Genomic DNA, 17,424 nt, shown 5'->3' with positions numbered 1-17,424 from the left:
CACATTAAAATTTAGACACACTGTATTACTGTTCTCCAAAAAGTTAAAACATAATAGTACTGCCATACCTTAATATGCCCTCCAAAGGTATCAAAATTGAAGAACTGGCATTGATTATTGCCATAACAAGTCTTCTCCATTTCTCCTTGGATGACAATGTTCCTTGTAAGGACTCCCACTTCAGCCCTCATGTCCAAACCTTCTGTGATTTCTCCCATATGGAAATACATGGGTGTTTCTAAATCCAAGAAGTAAAAATCCTTATATCTACAACATTTCTTCGTGGGAAATTACTCCAATATGCAAAATAAACTACACATGGCAATCGAGAACACTGTATTTTCCAGGAACACTAAACTACGACTCCTCTTTGTAGCCCAAAGTAACTGCACACATCATATGGCTGTCACATGGCAAATCCTGTTACTTTGGAGAAATCAGAAGGGTGGCTATTCAGGGCAGTATGAGACATGGCAGTTTGAAGAATAATGGCCATCCTGTGGTCGAACCTTACATCTTGTGTACCAGATGTGTCAAGTGGTAACATAAGGGGAAATCGAGAACACTGTCAAAACAGCACTTAGCAAGTACAAAAACAGAGAGAAAAGGCTTCAACCTCAGCATAAATGTCTTTCCTGATATTTTCTTGTGGTCACATGACAGGAAACATTATACAGATAACCTTTACCCATACAAAGTGACCATCATCTTTTATTAACTTTACAAAACCCTGCTAAACAGATGTACAGCATTAAAGGGTTTCTGTCACTAGATTTAACCCTATTAAGCTAGCTGACATTAGCGATGTGCTAATGTCAGCTAAACCTAACTAGCCTATTCCTACTTTTATCTATGCCCCCGTTACGCCAGAAATCTGACTTTTATACTATGCTAATTAGCCTCTAGGAGCAGGGGGGGGCGTTGTTCCTGCTCCTAGAGGCTCCGTTCTCCCACCTTTCTCGCCTCCCTCCGAGTCCTGATTGACAGGGCCAGGCAGCGCTCGCATCCGTCTGCCAGCCTTGTGCTCTGGTGAAATCTCGCGCCGTTCAGTAGTCGGTGAGGAAGCTGGCAACCTGTGAGCGTCTTTCCCTCACCGCGCCTGCCGCATGTCACAGTAAAGCATAGTCATCTGTAACCATGGTGGATCAGAGCTGCAGCGGGTGATCTGAGACAATACATGTTCTTGTATTATTTTATGCCTGGCAGGGACATTTCTTTTAGCTCTAACAACCGCTTTAACTATATATTGGTATGCAGCCTGATGTATGTAAAATAATGGTCCTCATACTCAATTATGTCAAGTACCGTATGTTTCTTCAAAATAGTGAGGAACTGGAAGTTAAAATATATTAGAAAGTTACAGAGCTATTCATTTATACAGTGATTCTTTCCTTACAAAGCCCCAATTAAATAAAAGTTATCTGCTTCAGTAACCCCATTGCTGCACGTCCTATTAGGAAATATTTAGCCAGCAGTGGGTGTCCAAATAGAGCCACAGTTTTCTTTATAGGTATTTGGGCTTATAGATGACGGGACCGATTCGGGTGACTAAACACAAGTTTAATTTTACCTTTAATTTTAACTTGAAACTTATTACACTCTGGACAGGGAAGAAGGGTAAATTCTTCAGCTTGATGCATTGAGTAGTCGGTGCTTGCAACAACTATTTGATCCCCTGGCTGCCAACTGCGCACATCATCCATGAGGTTGAGCACGACACCATCAACAGCGTCAATGGTGAATCCAGAAAAGGCTTTACCTGGAGGAGATACAACATGGAAATAGATCTTAAAGAGGTCTGAAAACTCATGAGGAGAGATCTCGCACATTATACTAAAATAAATAAATCTGTGTAACAGGAGAAGCGAGTGCATACCCCAGAAACGTAGACAAGTGGTACGTCTACACTGAGTAGCACTCACAGCTTGACGAGTACAGCTAAACAAGCCATCGTCAATGAGCCATAGAGGTGTATACGGTTTTGGAGCTTAACCACATAGTAAATCGGGGGAAGAAAGAAGAATTAGGATACACACACTAGCACAGAACACTAAGGGGGTCATTTATCAAACTGGTGTAAAGTAGAACTGGCTTAGTTGCCCATAGCAACCAAGCCAGCTCTACTTTACACCAGTTTGATAAATGAGCCCATAAAAGTCTATTTGTAGACCCCCAACAACACAGAGTAAAGAGTTTAGCACTGCATCCCCTTGTAAGTTCTCTGTGCACAGCGGGGCTCCCGGCAGGGGACTGTAGGACAAATCCATTTACTGGCTCTGTAGTCGGTCAGGGCCCCACTTTGCAGGAGAAAAGAGAAACATTAAAGAGTAAGTGAACTGTTCTAAATAGCCCCAAAATCATATTTGTAATATACTTTATTAACTATGATGTTCTCCATCTTAAAAAAGGCCCTAAACTCCTGGATTTTACCACATCTTAAAACCATCATTCTGGTACAGCGCTGGCTTGTCAGCACTGTACTGGTGTATGGATTTCTGGATGCCGTGGAGAGAGCTGCTTCTGCCTGTGCTCCCCTTAAGCCTGGCTTAATTCTGGCACAGCACATTGGTACACTGTACCCTGTACCAATATGCTCTGCCACAATTTAGCTGAGCGGAGCAGGCCCCTGCCTGTGCCAGCACCTCTCCTGTCAAGGCTCTTTATAGCACATCGGTAGAGGAACCTTGAGCTGAGAGAAGCGGGCACAGGCAGGAGCGCCAAATCCTGGCAGAACACATTGGTACATGGTACCGATTTGCTGTGCCAGAATTAGCTTGAGGGGAGCACAGGCAGGAGCAACGATCTGTCCTCCGTCCTGTGCAACGTTCTCCACGGCAGCCAGCGCTGTACCAGAATGAGGATTTTAAGATGTGGTAAAATCCAGGACTTTGGGTCCTTTTTTTAAGATGGAAAACCGCATTGTTAATTAATAAAAAGTATATTACAAAAATTATTTGGGGGCTATTTAGAAAAGTTTATAAGAAAAATGTAAAAAACTGGAGTTACTCTTTAAGGAGATGCAGTGTTACAACAGCACTGTGGTTTCCTCATCTTCAGGACTGGTGGGGGTTCCAGAGGATGAACCCCTCTCAATGATCAGAAAGGGACAGCATATCCTAGCAGCATGCCATCACATGGGGATAGCATGCTGCTAGGGGAAAACTCTTGACTAAAAGGTCATTTTGGTTCCAGTTATGTTTAATCCACCTTAACGAGTCATTTTTAAAGCCTGGAGGCCAGCCAAAAAAGTTAAACCGACAAGATTTACCTAGATTCCATTCACTGTATGCTTTCACAGAAAATTTCTGTCCATCCAAAGTCGTAAAAACTTTCATGGCTTCTGCTTTTCCTTGCGTGCTGTGATTTTCGTAGTCTCTGGCACTTTCACTACACGAGGTGTTGCTACCACCGATAACGCTGACGAGAGCCCAAGCTTGTCTGTAGATAGAGGAGCCAGTGATATGCATAAAAGCATATTATAAGGAAATATGAAGAAACAGAAACAATATGGATGTCACACCACTGCAATACACAGAACTACATCCCATCTGAACAAGACCAATGTGGGCAAGCAGATTATACAAGCAGCTATTAAGGAAGGAGGAGAGGTCATCTACACTTAAGTTAACATTTTGGTGTGTTGCTAATAATTGCTGGAATGACTAGTTTGGGATTATTTTTTATCATATTATTGTAATTAATAATAGGATGCAGGCATGATATAGAAAAGCAGAGAGAACACCCAATGTTATTCCCTGTGCCTTTGGGCATTCTAGGCTATAGGGCCCAAATTCTAGGTAGTCATACATGGGAGATCTGCAGAAGTGGAGGAATAATCCTACTATGGATCTCACTGTATATATGCAGGGGATAATGCTACAGATTCACCATACATATCACCTTACGAAGAGCAAATGGCGAGATCCGCTACAGGCTTTCATAGCTATCATATCACTATGTGTGTATGTGGATACAGAAACTTGTATTGCAAACTGCTGTGGGTTCACAATGCCAAACCAGTACCACAAATACACTCCATCTGAATATGGCTTTAGGGATGTAGTAGCCGAGTTGTATAAGGTGTACTAACGGTGTTATCCTACAAAGTATTTATCACCTATGCACAGGACGGATGATAATTATGGCATTGCGGGGGAAGGAAGGGGTGGACCCCAGAAATCCTGAGAACAATGGGTCCCAAAGTCCCTTCTGAGTGGAACAGTAATGCTGATGTTAAAACACCAAGTTGGAGCTCACCTCACCATACACCGCCGAGGAGCACGGACACAGAACCAGAACCAAGGCTGAGAAGTAGCGAAAAAAATAGATTGTCCAGCTTCACCTCGCAGTGCGTGTTTTATTAGGAAACGTGCTTAAAAACCAAACATCAGGCTCATTTCATCAACATGTTTCGGATCAACATATATTACAGATCCTTCCTCAATAATGCTGATGTTGGCAGCACTCCATCAGTATTATAGAGGTTAAGGCCTCTTTCACACCAATGATATGGACTGTGTCTAGATCTGTTCAGAAAAAAAATGGGTGGTTTTGCACGCAAGTTCAGTCAGTTTTGATGCATTTTTACGCGTGTGGGAAAAAAAAAATTTAAAAAATTAATTCCAAATGACATTTCTTTGCATCTGAATGCCTTCCGTTTTTCACGCAAGCATCGTTCACATTTATGAAGCCAGGGCTGTGTCAAAAAAGCAGAACATAGAACATGCTACAAATTGATAGCAGAAATGATCCGTGAAAAATGACGCTCATACATACAGACCCATTGAAATTAATGGGTCAGTCCGGATGCTATGCATTTGCTTCACGCATCGCATATGCTCGTAACACTCACTCGTGTGAAAGAGGCGCAATAGGGTGGCTGACCAACATGCCAACTAATCCTCCATTCACAAGAAGGATTCTGGGTCCAGTTGTTCTCGGGATATATGGGGGTCCGAATGGCCAGACCGCCTACGATTACCTATCCAGTGGACAGAAGAAATAAACTTGCGGCACTCACCAGATTCCTTTGCAGCTTGTTTATTCAAGTTTAAAATATGGGTCGCTGGTGCGGGCACTCACTAAGCTACAGGCGACGGCCGTTTTGTGCTAGCCGCGCTTCGTATGGCCTCCCACGTGATGACGTCAGCACGCGCATCTCTTTATGCTACGTCTGACGTCTTTACTATGACAACGATACACAAACATATATTTAAAAACAAAGCACCGTTACACACATTGTTAAATGAATACTGCTAAATCATTCTTGTCATTAAAGCCTAGAGGCCCCATTGCGTTCGTCTTAATTATCCATAGAGGCTTCTTTTTGAAGTAATGCACGATGTCTATCTCCTCCATTTATTAGTGCTCCCACTATTTCTATTTCTATTCCTGCACATACACACACACACAGCTTATGGTTTTACCTATATAAAATCTCCCACATGGGCAGAATATAACGTAAACCAAAAACTGTGTTTTACATGAGAAACTGTCTCACTATATGTTTTACTCCTCCTATGTTTAAATATCTAGATTTAATCATAAATCTGCCTCTAGGCTTTAATGATCAGAATGATTTAGCAGTCTTCATTTAACAATTTGTGTAACGGTGCTGACACCATCACGTGGGAGGCCAGACGAAACGCGGATAGCGCAAAATGGCCATCGCCTGTAGCTGAGCGAGTGCCTGCACCAGCAGCTATGTTTTAAACTTGAATAAACAAGCTGAAAAGGAATTTATTCTATACATCCCATATGAACTTGGTCTATTTTGCTGAGCACCACCTATGGATCGCACGAGAAGCGTTCTAAGTACACCCCAAAAAGAGGCAGCAGTGCAGACGCCGAAATTACCCTTAATATACTATAATTATCCTGTGGATAGGTGATAAATAGGTTTCGTGGGATAACCTCATTTTACGACAGACCCTAAACAAAGGTCACATGAGATTTTCTAGAAGATCTAAAGAATAAGGTTTGTCACCAAGCAATGAATAAAAAACAATATTCCACATGCACTACATGATATAAAGCTAAATTTGACAGCATAGACAATAAAGTCCAAATACCTATATGACAAGCCTTTCACAAGATTACTACCAAGAAGACGCTGAATAGTTAAGCGAGTTTCCTGAAGCAGCTTTTTTTCCGCAGAGTCACCTACTGCTATGGCAATTATACGCCCCGGTGGTTGAGATTTGAGGAAATCCTGCAGCTTCTTGCTGTCAACTTCAGAAAGGAAGGTGTCATATTTTTCAGACGCCAATACTTGAGCAGTTTCTGGGTCTACAACTCTCACGTTAAGACCTCTAGAGTAAAGACGTTCAAAGCTGTATGCTCCTGCTGGAAGTCCAGATGACGTAAGAGATTTTGTTAGTAAGGTCCAAGATAGCTTTTCAGATCCGTGTAATTCCAGTGTTCCACCAGGTGACACACCAATGAACTTCTTCCCAAATATTGACACACTGCCTTCTTCATCTGATCTACCATATAGGATAATATTGGCTTTGGATTTGTAGCTGCATTTCTCTGCTCCAATATGAAGCGCTCCACCATCCTTTATTAGGATAAAACGAGTCCTAAGAGTTATATTTTTTGAACCGCTTGCATCGTCACCAAAGACTAGTTTACCTGAAAAACAACGAACATTTGAAATGTCTGCATAATATTGAGAATAGATCGTCCAATGAGGAGGAACGAGGGTCTTGGTTATCCTAATTCTAGTAGATCGATGATAACTGTCCACTGTTGGACAACCCCTTTAAAATCAGAAATGATCTCATAACATCTGGCTGTATAAGGCCATACACATGAGAACGGTTTGGGCAACACCATCTTTCCCGATTCTCCCTTACATATGCAGGCTTGGCTCAGGCTGGCAAGACATGCAATGAATGTGGAGAGGGGAAAAAGCTTCTGCCAGACACCTCTAACTGCTCCTCATCTGTCCAAGAACAAAGGGATCACATAGATAAAATCCAACATGACCGATGCTCATCTCTCCAGACATTGGCCGAAGAGGAAAGAGGCAGAAGGCTGCCATACACATTAGTCAGCCGATCCCACCAAACTTGGTAGGTTTAGCCAATACACATCTAATATTAAGCCTCATTCACACATAAGTGTTCTGGTCAGCGATTTCGATCAGTGATTGTGAGCCAAAACCAGGATTGGAGCCTCCACAGACATACGGTATCAGGGAAAGGTCTGCAACTGTTCTGTGTTTAGAGCCGCAACTGGTTTTAGCTCCAAATCACTGACCAAAACACTGACATGTGACTGAGGCTTAAAGCTGACGACTCCGGACACGTATAGTAATACTGTACACACCTCCATCCTCTATGGTTATAGAGTGCACTGTGGCATCAGACTGCAAACGCAAAAGGTCCCCTTTCCTGATGACAACTCTCCTATTTGGGTCATGGCCAGGATTCCAGTTACTGAGAAAGTAGTTCTGATCTGGACAATTTTCTGGTCAATCAGAAAGTAAAGAAAAGAGAAAAGGGGTCAATAAAAATGAGAATAAACTTACAAACTGTACCAGTTACTAAAGCTGTTAAAACAAAAGATTTCCCTTTGCCTATGTGCAAGCTAAGGCTTCTTTCACACTCGCGTTAGGCTTGTCCGGCAGGAGAACAGCCTATCCGATCCGTAATAACGTTTGCACATATGTGCTGCCGGAAGTCTGCCCCGGCCCCATTCACTATAATGCCGGCGGGCTGGAGATGCGGCCGCGCAAAAACCGCAGCGTGTTGCATTTTCTGTCCGGCTGCCTCTGGCATGTTTGCCATGCTGCAGCCGCATCTCCAGCCCGTCCCCATTATAGTGAATGGGGTCGGGGCGGCTGTTCCCCTGCCGGACAAGCCGAACGCCAGTGTGAAAGAAGCCTACACAACTTCCTTTCTTTTATGTAGTGGTGGCCCATTCTCAGAAGTAACCGTCAAACATTAGAGGCGAGGCTGATACACTTCACACCATTCTGGGCCAGAAAGGGTGGATTTGCACACACAGAAGCCCAATATGGAAATCATTAGTAGTCAGCTTACCCTTCTGCAAACTGATATCCTTCTAAATTGTAAAGCATGAGGTTTGCAAAAAAATGAACTGTGTATTGCAACCATCTGGATGATCTAATGAAACATGAGCGAGTGTGGGAGCATGAATCATAGAGAGCACACCTCTGGCGTGGCTTTAATTATATAGAGAGGTTCCCGGTCTCATATGAAATATCCTGCTGACGAACCTTTTATATGATTGGACCAATCTAAGTGCTACACACAGAAACTTCATTGCACGGTTCCAACACCCATGTGGACATCCGCTGGCCAAGTGACAGGCTCGGATCATATTGTGCTTGCTCCTGGGAGGTCTGGCTCCAGTTATGCCTTGGAACTTGTAAAGCTGGTGAAGCCAACTGACTATTATATACTGGCTCCAATACAGAGTGACAGTATACCAATGAAGGTCAGCACAAATGATTGTTCTCCCCAAGCAATGTGTGCATCACTATGTATAAAGTGCTCTTATAAAACTCAAATACATTGGCTATTAGTGCTATTGCATTTGTTATAACATTTCATTATAGGGGTATTCTAGTTATCCCCTACCTAGTAAAATCAGTGAAGGTCCTACTAATTGGACCCCACTACAGGGTCCCCTAAAATAAAATTTGCATTCGCACTGTTACTCTATGCATCTCTATGGGACTGCTGGGGACAGCAAAGTATAGCGCTCAACTACTGCATTTCTGACAGGTCCCATATAGATGAATGGAGTTGCAATGCACATGCCCAATCTGTTGCCTTGTTCACTTTGGATACCCCTCATTCTCATAATCAGTGGGACCTCTGACGATCTAATAGTGGAAAACTTCTAAATTACCAGAATACACCTTTAATTGTACTCTTTTAGGCAACTGCTACCCATACTTTGTAGTAAAACAAGTGGCATTCATACCCCCCCCCCCCCCCCTTGTACTTTTCTACATTTTGTCACGTTACAGCCACAAATGTAAATGTGTCTAGACCAACACAAAGTAGCAAGTATGTGTGAAGTGAAAAGAAATGGAGGCATAGTTTTCAAAAATTTGAATACACAAAAATCTGAAAAGTGTGGCGTACATTTGTATTCAGCCCTCCTGAGTCAATAATTTGTAGGACCACTTTTCGCTGCAATTACAGCTGCAGGTCTTTTGGGGTATGTCTCTACCAGCTCTACTACATCTAAAGGCTGAAATGTTTTCACATTCTTTGCAAAATAGCTCAAACTCAGGCAGATTGCTGGAAGGTGAACCCCTGCCCCAGTCTCAAGTCTTTTCCAGCCTCTACCAGGTTTTTCTCCAGGGTTGTCATGTACAGTATATAGCTCTCTCCATCTTCCCATCAACTCTGACCAGCTTCCTTGTCCCTGATGAAGAAAAGCATCCTCACAGCATGACGCTGCTGCCACCACCACCATGTTTCACGGTGGGGATGGTGTGTTCAGGGTGATGTGCAGTGTTAAATCTCCACCACACATAGCGTTTTGCATTTAGGCCAAAAAGTTCAACTTTGGTCTCATCTGACCAGAGCACCTTCTTCCACATGTTTGCTGTGTCCCCTACATGGCTTGTGGCAAACTGGACTTCTTATGGCTTACTTTCAAAAATGGCTTTCTTGCCACTTCCATAAAGGCCAGCTCTGTGGAATACTCAACTAATAGTTGTCCTGTGGACAGATTCTCCCATCTGAGCTTTGGATCTCTGCAGCATCTCCAGAGTGACCATGGGCCTCCTGGCTGCTTCTCAAATTAGTGCTCTCCTTGTCTGGGCTGTCAGTTTAAGTGGCTGACCATGTCTTGGTAGGTTTAAAGTTGAGTCATACTTCTTTCATTTTCAGATCATGGATAGAACAGTGCTCCATGAGATGTTCAGAGCTTGGGAGAATATTATTTATATATATATATATATACATACATACACACACATATATATATTTTTTTATTTTTATAATCTAACCCTGCCTACACTTCTCCAGAATTTTATCCCTGACCTGTCTGGTGTGTTCCTTGGTTTTCATGATGCTTTTTGATCACAAATGTTCACTAACAAACCTGTGAGAACTTCATAGAACAGCTGTAGTTATACTGAGAATAAATTACACACATGTGGTCTTTATTAATTAGGTGACTGCTAAAGGCAGATGGTGACACTGGATTTCATTTAGGGGTATCAGAGTACAGGGGCCTCAATACAAATGCACGCCACACTTTTCAGATTTTTATTTATTAAAAATTTTGAAAACCATTTATCATTTTCTTCACACAACTTGCTACTTTGTGTTGGTCTATCACATATGTGAAAAAATGTGGAAATGTTCAAGAGGTACAAATACTTCAAGGCACTGTACATGTGACTTTTATGAGATTATTGTGCATCTGTTATATGACATAGGAAAAGTTGCCAAAAAGGCATTAGTATTCTTGTTAGACTACATAATAGGCAATATCCTGTCGTGGAAAATGACTGTAAAAAGATCCTGTAAAAATATCGACAGTATTTCCATAAAAAAAAATAAAAAATCTAAAAAAAACCAGCATGTGTGAACAAGTTTTTTCAAATGACTAAATATGTAAAATAGGGCTTCCAGTACATACAGATGTAGCAATCTTAAACTTGACACAACGTGTTAAAGGGAAACAGTCCCATCTTTTATGTGTCTTCACTGAAAGCAGCATAACACAGGGACACAGACTTACTGAGAATTTACTATATAAAGAAGAATCTTTCTACAAGTATGTGAAAAACAGTTCTTACTGTTGCTTTATCCCTACTACAAGTCTAATTTCTGCTTTTCATGTGCTGGTCTAGCTTTATCTTCCTTTTCTCTACTATATTCATTAAAAATGGCGGCGGCGGCTGCTGCGTTTAAATTCCTTCCCATGGTGCTCCAGTCTAGCCTACAAGTCCCAGAATATTGCTGTCCTAAGGGGGAGTGTAAAGGAGGGTGGGCATTTCCTCTATAATGTTGTTTCCACCCCTCCTGACAGGACCTTATGCGGTCACTTGGTCATGTGACCTCAGTTCTCACACTTCACCAGTTGTTTTAAATTATTACCTTTACTTTCCTAATATTAAGGGTCCATTCACACGTCCGTTGTTTCTTTCCTGATCTGTTCCGTTTTTTGCGGAACAGATCTGGACCAGATCTGGACCCATTCATTTTCAATGGGTCCTGAAAAAAAATCAGACATTGAGCTGTCCGTTTTTTTTCAGGACCCATTGAAAATGAATGGGTCCAGATCTGGTCCAGATCTGGTCCAGATCTGTTCCGCAAAAAACGGAACAGATCAGGAAAGAAACAACGGACGTGTGAATAAGGCCTAAAAGGGACAGTTACCAGATCCATGCATTTGCTTGTGGTTTCATTTTTCTGAAAAGCGTAACCCCCATGTGACTTGATCTAGTCACTTGTCAAAAGGTCCTTTCAGATAAGTGATTCTAAGCACTCTATGCTGGTGTTTGTCTGTATACCTTTATAATACAGATTTCACTTGGACATTTACAGAACAGTAATTTTTTCAGTCAGTATAATATTGTGTATATTCATACAATATTGTGTTGTGCAAGGCTACTGTACAGGGTGGGAAAACCAATGAGGAGGTGGGGTCTATAGTGGGAAGACTGAAGAGCTGCTGAGCAAATGACGATCTTCCGCTAGTCTCTGCTTGTAGTTTCCATCTCCACAGGAAGGAGAGAAACGGACTTCCAGAGGAACACACAAGTAGGAGGACAGACTGGTTAGTCCCATCTAAGTCACATGATGCAGAAACTGAAAATGAAGATGCCAATTTCTGTATAAACTACACATCTAAAAATGTTACTTTATTAGTAAAGAGGTTTAAAGGCAATGTCACCAGTTTTCTGCTGCCCTTCCTTTTAAATCCTAACCACTTCTCCAGCGAATGCCAATGAGTCCTCATATTGATGAGCTTACGGCTCTCCACGTCAACCTGCCTCTGACTTACTTTTGGTATTTTTTTTTTTCCCCCATATGTATCAGCAGCAGGTGGGCAGGGAATGCCAGGAGCTGATCAATATGGGGACTCACTGGCATGGGCTGGTGCTGTTCAATACAAGATTTTGGAAAAAGGTCTAGATCAATGAAAGAAAGTGATCCAGCATTTTGCTAGGGTGACCTATAAAACTGGTGAAAGATTCCCTTAAATATCTATTTGAAAGACCAGTCGGGGGGGGGGGGGGGGGGGGGGGGAGGAATGGCAGTGGTTCTTTAATGCCAGTAGCATGTACCCGAGGGGAGTACAGTCCGCCTGTCAAGGACTGACAGGTTACATCTGCAGGAAAAATCTGTTGCAAATGTCAGTGTAGAACCTCTGTGGGTTTACCACAGATTTCACTTTTTGCACTGCAAACTACGGGTCACTGAACAAATGAGTAGGTTGCTTATTAAGCAGGTGATCAGCAGCATATTTTGTATGGGGGACAAGAGTTTGTATGATTATTGGCATTGACAAATTAAAGGGGTAGTGCACAAATAGGGGAACCTGCCCAGGGAAAAGAGGACAACTTACCAGCGCCGGGAAAAAGGTAAGTCATCTTTCCCTTGCAGGTCTGGCAGAATGCTAGGGTCTGCCAGTACCCCTGCCCCCATTCTTGCACAACCCCTTTAAGGGACAAGTTAACCAAGGATGTGTCACATTTTATCTCCAAAAATATGCTGGACCTGCAATTGAGCAAAAACAGCACTGCTCCAATAGATGGTCCTCTCCAAAGTCTTCATGAATTGAAAGCCTGCCTGATATATCCAATAGGGAAAACTAGGATGCATAGGGGAGATCAAAACTGGTGTAACGAAAAACTGGCATAGTTGCCCATAGCAACCTATAAGATTCCACCTTTCATTTTCCAAATGAGGTCTTAAAAATGAAAGGTGAAAGCTGATTAGTTGCTATGGGCAATACATCAGTTTTGATAAATCTCCCCTTTGGATCCTAGTTTTCCCGATTGGGTCTATCAGGCAGGCTTTGAATTCAAGTTTTTACCCATGACTTGATTTTAACCCATCCAATCCTATTGTTGTCTTCAAGTCAAGGTAAGCAGAGCCGACTCTTTCCTTGTTGCAATGCAGGACACAACAAAAGTATACTGAGGCGAGTATTGCTAGTAGTTCTTTTCAAAGATTCCCTGTACCTTCGCTAAAAAAAAATAAAAAAAAGAAGGAGAGAAAAAGAATGGGGGGTGCCATTTTGTGCACAAGAGTACAATCAGTCAGGGATATAAATCAAGATTTGTAAAGTAGGGTTGGGACAAGAGAAGAGGAGAGCAGTTGGTTTATGTTCTCCTCCCCATGGTTATCCTAAACCATAAAAAGTGGTAGAACCGGGACATGCAAAAAAAAAAGTTACACCTGGTGTCCGGGTTTAGTGTTAAAAACTAAAGGGGTTTTCCAGATTCAGGATATGCACTGCCTTACCTCAAGACAAGCCTTCAATACCAGATCGGTGGTGGGCTGATGGATAATACCAGATTGTGGCACCCTGATCAGCTGCTTGAAGATGACACTGTTGACATGGGCCTTCTACCTGCAGTGGTGTAGGATATTGGAGCTTTGGTCAAAGCTGAAATACCCTGCACTGCTGCAGACAGAACAATGTAAACAAAGACAGTGGCGCTGCCATGGTACACCTTTGAGTGACTGATAAGCGGGCTGCCCAAGGTTGGACCCCCACTGATGTGATATTGGTGGTCTCTCCTTTTGATAGGCCATAAATATCCTTAACCACTTTAATCAAACACACATACACTCACCTAAAGAATTATTAGGAACACCATACTAATACGGTGTTGGACCCCCTTTTGCCTTCAGAACTGCCTTAATTCTACGTGGCATTGATTCAACAAGGTGCTGAGAGCATTCTTTAGAAATGTTGGCCCATATTGATAGGATATCATCTTGCAGTTGATGGAGATTTGAGGGATGCACATCCAGGGCACGAAGCTCCCGTTCCACCACATCCCAAAGATGCTCTATTGGGTTGAGAGCTGGTGACTGTGGGGGCCATTTTAGTACAGTGAACTCATTGTCATGTTCAAGAAACCAATTTGAAATGATTCGAGCTTTGTGACATGGTGCATTATCCTGCTGGAAGTAGCCAGAGGATGGATACATGTTCTCATTCTGTTTACGCCAAATTCGGACTCTACCATTTGAATGTCTCAACAGAAATCGAGACTCATCAGACCAGGCAACATTTTTCCAGTCTTCAACAGTCCAATTTTGGTGAGCTCGTGCAAATTGTAGCCTCTTTTTCCTATTTGTAGTGGAGATGAGTGGTACCCGGTGGGGTCTTCTGCTGTTGTAGCCCATCCGCCTCAAGGTTGTGCGTGTTGTGGCTTCACAAATGCTTTGCTGCATACCTCGGTTGTAACGAGTGGTTATTTCAGTCAACGTTGCTCTTCTATCAGCTTGAATCAGTCGGCCCATTCTCCTCTGACCTCTAGCATCCACAAGGCATTTTTGCCCACAGGACTGCCGCATACTGGATGTTTTTCCCTTTTCACACCATTCTTTGTAAACCCTAGAAATGGTTGTGCGTGAAAATCCCAGTAACTGAGCAGATTGTGAAATACTCAGACCGGCCCGTCTGGCACCAACAACCATGCCACACTCAAAATTGCTTAAATCACCTTTCTTTCCCATTCTGACATTCAGTTTGGAGGTCAGGAGATTGTCTTGACCAGGACCACACCCCTAAATGCATTGAAGCAACTGCCATGTGATTGGTTGACTAGATAATTGCATTAATGAGAAATAGAACAGGTGTTCCTAATAATTCTTTAGGTGAGTGTATATTTATAATAAAACAAGTCAGGACCTTCTAACACCATTACATTAGTTTTACAGTCTAATCACAAAACTTCAAACAAACTACTGAGTGACCATAAAAAGTCATTGTGGTTTCTGATGCAAGACATAATACACAGTAGTTATCATACAACTAATACAGATACCAAAAATTCAGTAGCTCTTAAAAGGGAATCTGTCACTACAAATAGTGACAAGCATGCAGATTGTAGTGTCTCCGTTATATGTGCCTATAAATGTTAATTCTGAGAATTTAACTTTATTAGCGGCAAAGCTGGTATTGCATTGTAGGGAAGAGCCCTCCCATTGATGAGCTGTGGGGATAACGCTGCCCACCCACCGATGACTGATAGCCTTCTCCATGGGCACAGTAATGGGGAGAAAGATCAGCAGCAGTTTAAGAATAGTAGAACTTCCTCACACCACTACTGCTAATAAACACAAACTACATTATAGGCACATAACAGATAGTCACTCTGCATATACACTTTATAAATAAAAACTTCCCCTTTATGTGCAATAAAAATCGTGAAATAAGTCTGTAAATAAAATGGTCAAAAGTCTCCCTTAGCAGTGAAAAATCGCCGCCATGGAAAAGTTCACCGATGTGGAGTTAATGTGTCACACTCCACATAAATCAATTGTGACAAGACCCGTCGGCGGTATACCACTGCTGAGTGAGCGCCATCAATCAACGGTGTATTATATGATATACAGAATAAGCACCTGATACAATATCCTAAAGAGACCAACAAAATAAGAATGTGAAGTGTGCTTCAGCAGTACAATTGGATACCGTGATGTATCCAAGTTTATCCCGGGAGAGTGAGCTTTAAATGTGCTCCTTCTTCAGTGACCACTGAAGTAGGAGCACTCCAGGATCCTTATGTTACTATTTGAATAACAGAAGGAAAGAATACAACCAAACCATCTGATACGTGGGACGCCAACCAGATTCTCTGCACCACACGAAAGTTAGAGCAAGGGCATGACACTCACGACTTAGGAGACATGGAGGCAAGTCATACAGGTGCCTTGTAACAGGTGGGACGCCACAACAAACACTCAGCCCCGCTTCCTAACAGTGCTCTGCAACACGTGGGACATTACAACCGATACCCAGCTCCGCTCCTCAACAGTGAGTAATAAACCAACATATCGCGCAACTGTGTGCTACACTAACTGATTCACTAACCAATATTTGTCTATAGAAAAAGATCCAGCTATTAGAGACATACAAATTTGGATGAACAACAAAAAATACTTTTACAAAATGTGCACATGAAGCATGCAAATCAAAATGAATCAATTTCGTCCATAGACTCACTATCCAGAGATAAACTTGGATACATCACGGTATCCAATTGTACTGCTGAAGCACACTTCACATTCTTATTTTGTTGGTCTCTTTAGGCCTCTTTCACACTTGCGTTGTCCGGATCCGTCATGTACTCCATTTGCCGGAAGTGCCCGCCGGATCCACAAGTGAACTGAAAGCATTTGAAGACGGATCCGTCTTCAAAATGCGTTCAGTGTTACTATGGCACCCAGGACGCTATTAAAGTCCTGGTTGCCATAGTAGGAGCAGGGAGCGGGGGAGCTGTATACTTACAGTCCGTGCGGCTCCCGGGGCGCTCCAGAATGACGTCATCCATGCACGTGGGGCGCCCTGGCGTCACTCTGAAGCGCCCCGGGAGCCGCACAGACGTTAAGTATACTGCTCCCCACTACACTTTACCATGGCAAACAGGACTTTAGCGTCCTTGCAGCCATAGTAACCATTCAAAAAAAGCTAAACGTCGGATCCGGTAACGCGCCGAAACGACGTTTAGCTTAAGGCCGGATCCGGATTAATGCCTTTCAATGAGCATTAATTCCGGATCCGGCCTTGCGGCAAGTGTTCAGGATTTTTGACCGGAGCAAAAAGCGCAGCATGCTGCGGTATTTTCTCCGGCCAAAAAACGTTCCGTTCCGGAACTGAAGACATCCTGAACCGATTTCTCTCCATTCAGAATGCATGGGGATAATCCTGATCAGGATTCTTCCGGCATAGAGCCCCGACGACGGAACTTATTCTGTATATCATATAATACACCCTTGATGGCGCTCACTCAGCAGTGGTATACCGCCGACAGGTCTTGTCACAATTGATTGCTGTGGGGCGTGACACATTCACTCCACATCTGAACATTTCCATGGCGGCGATTTTTCACTGCTAAGAGAGACTTTCGACCATTTTATTTACAGTATTGTTTCACTATTTTTATTGCACATAAAAGGGAAGTTTTTATTTATAAATAAAGTGTATATCCAGAGTGATCCCAGATGCAGAGTGCCGATCATTCGAAGTAAATAAGTTTTAACGGTTGATTGGGTGAGTCATAACGATCAGTGCACCATTTCCACATCAGAGAACGGGTGCGCCACCTTGACCCATACAAGCATTCAAACATAACAGATCAAACTGGAATCAGTGTGCCCGTTTATGCTGCCAGGTTCCCTTTAAATAGAATGTGGCTAATAATGGGCTTAAAAAAAAGTGTCAAAACTACTCTTTACA

At 42.6% G+C, this 17,424-nt stretch overlaps 1 protein-coding gene across 3 annotated transcripts in view; it reads right to left on the bottom strand.

Moving 5' to 3' along the window:
- CEMIP2 (cell migration inducing hyaluronidase 2) overlaps nucleotides 1-17,424 on the bottom strand; it is a 111,408-nt gene that overhangs the window by 54,792 nt on the left and 39,192 nt on the right. For all 3 annotated transcript variants that reach the window (XR_005776232.1, XM_040417082.1, XM_040417083.1), the window contains exons 3-7: nucleotides 7,333-7,473; nucleotides 6,072-6,633; nucleotides 3,269-3,438; nucleotides 1,571-1,759; nucleotides 69-238 (exon numbers count right to left, since the gene is read on the bottom strand). Coding sequence is in view for 2 of the 3 variants with exons in the window: in XM_040417082.1 (XP_040273016.1) it covers nucleotides 69-238; nucleotides 1,571-1,759; nucleotides 3,269-3,438; nucleotides 6,072-6,633; nucleotides 7,333-7,473 (1,232 nt within the window). In the remaining variant the exon portion in view is untranslated. The remainder of the gene's footprint in view (nucleotides 1-68; nucleotides 239-1,570; nucleotides 1,760-3,268; nucleotides 3,439-6,071; nucleotides 6,634-7,332; nucleotides 7,474-17,424) is intronic.

Source organism: Bufo bufo, chromosome 2, assembly GCF_905171765.1.
Source record: "Bufo bufo chromosome 2, aBufBuf1.1, whole genome shotgun sequence".
Classification (NCBI taxonomy): domain Eukaryota; kingdom Metazoa; phylum Chordata; class Amphibia; order Anura; family Bufonidae; genus Bufo; species Bufo bufo.
The sequence above is the reverse complement of the archived record's forward strand: the minus strand, read 5'-3'. Positions and strand labels throughout refer to the sequence as shown.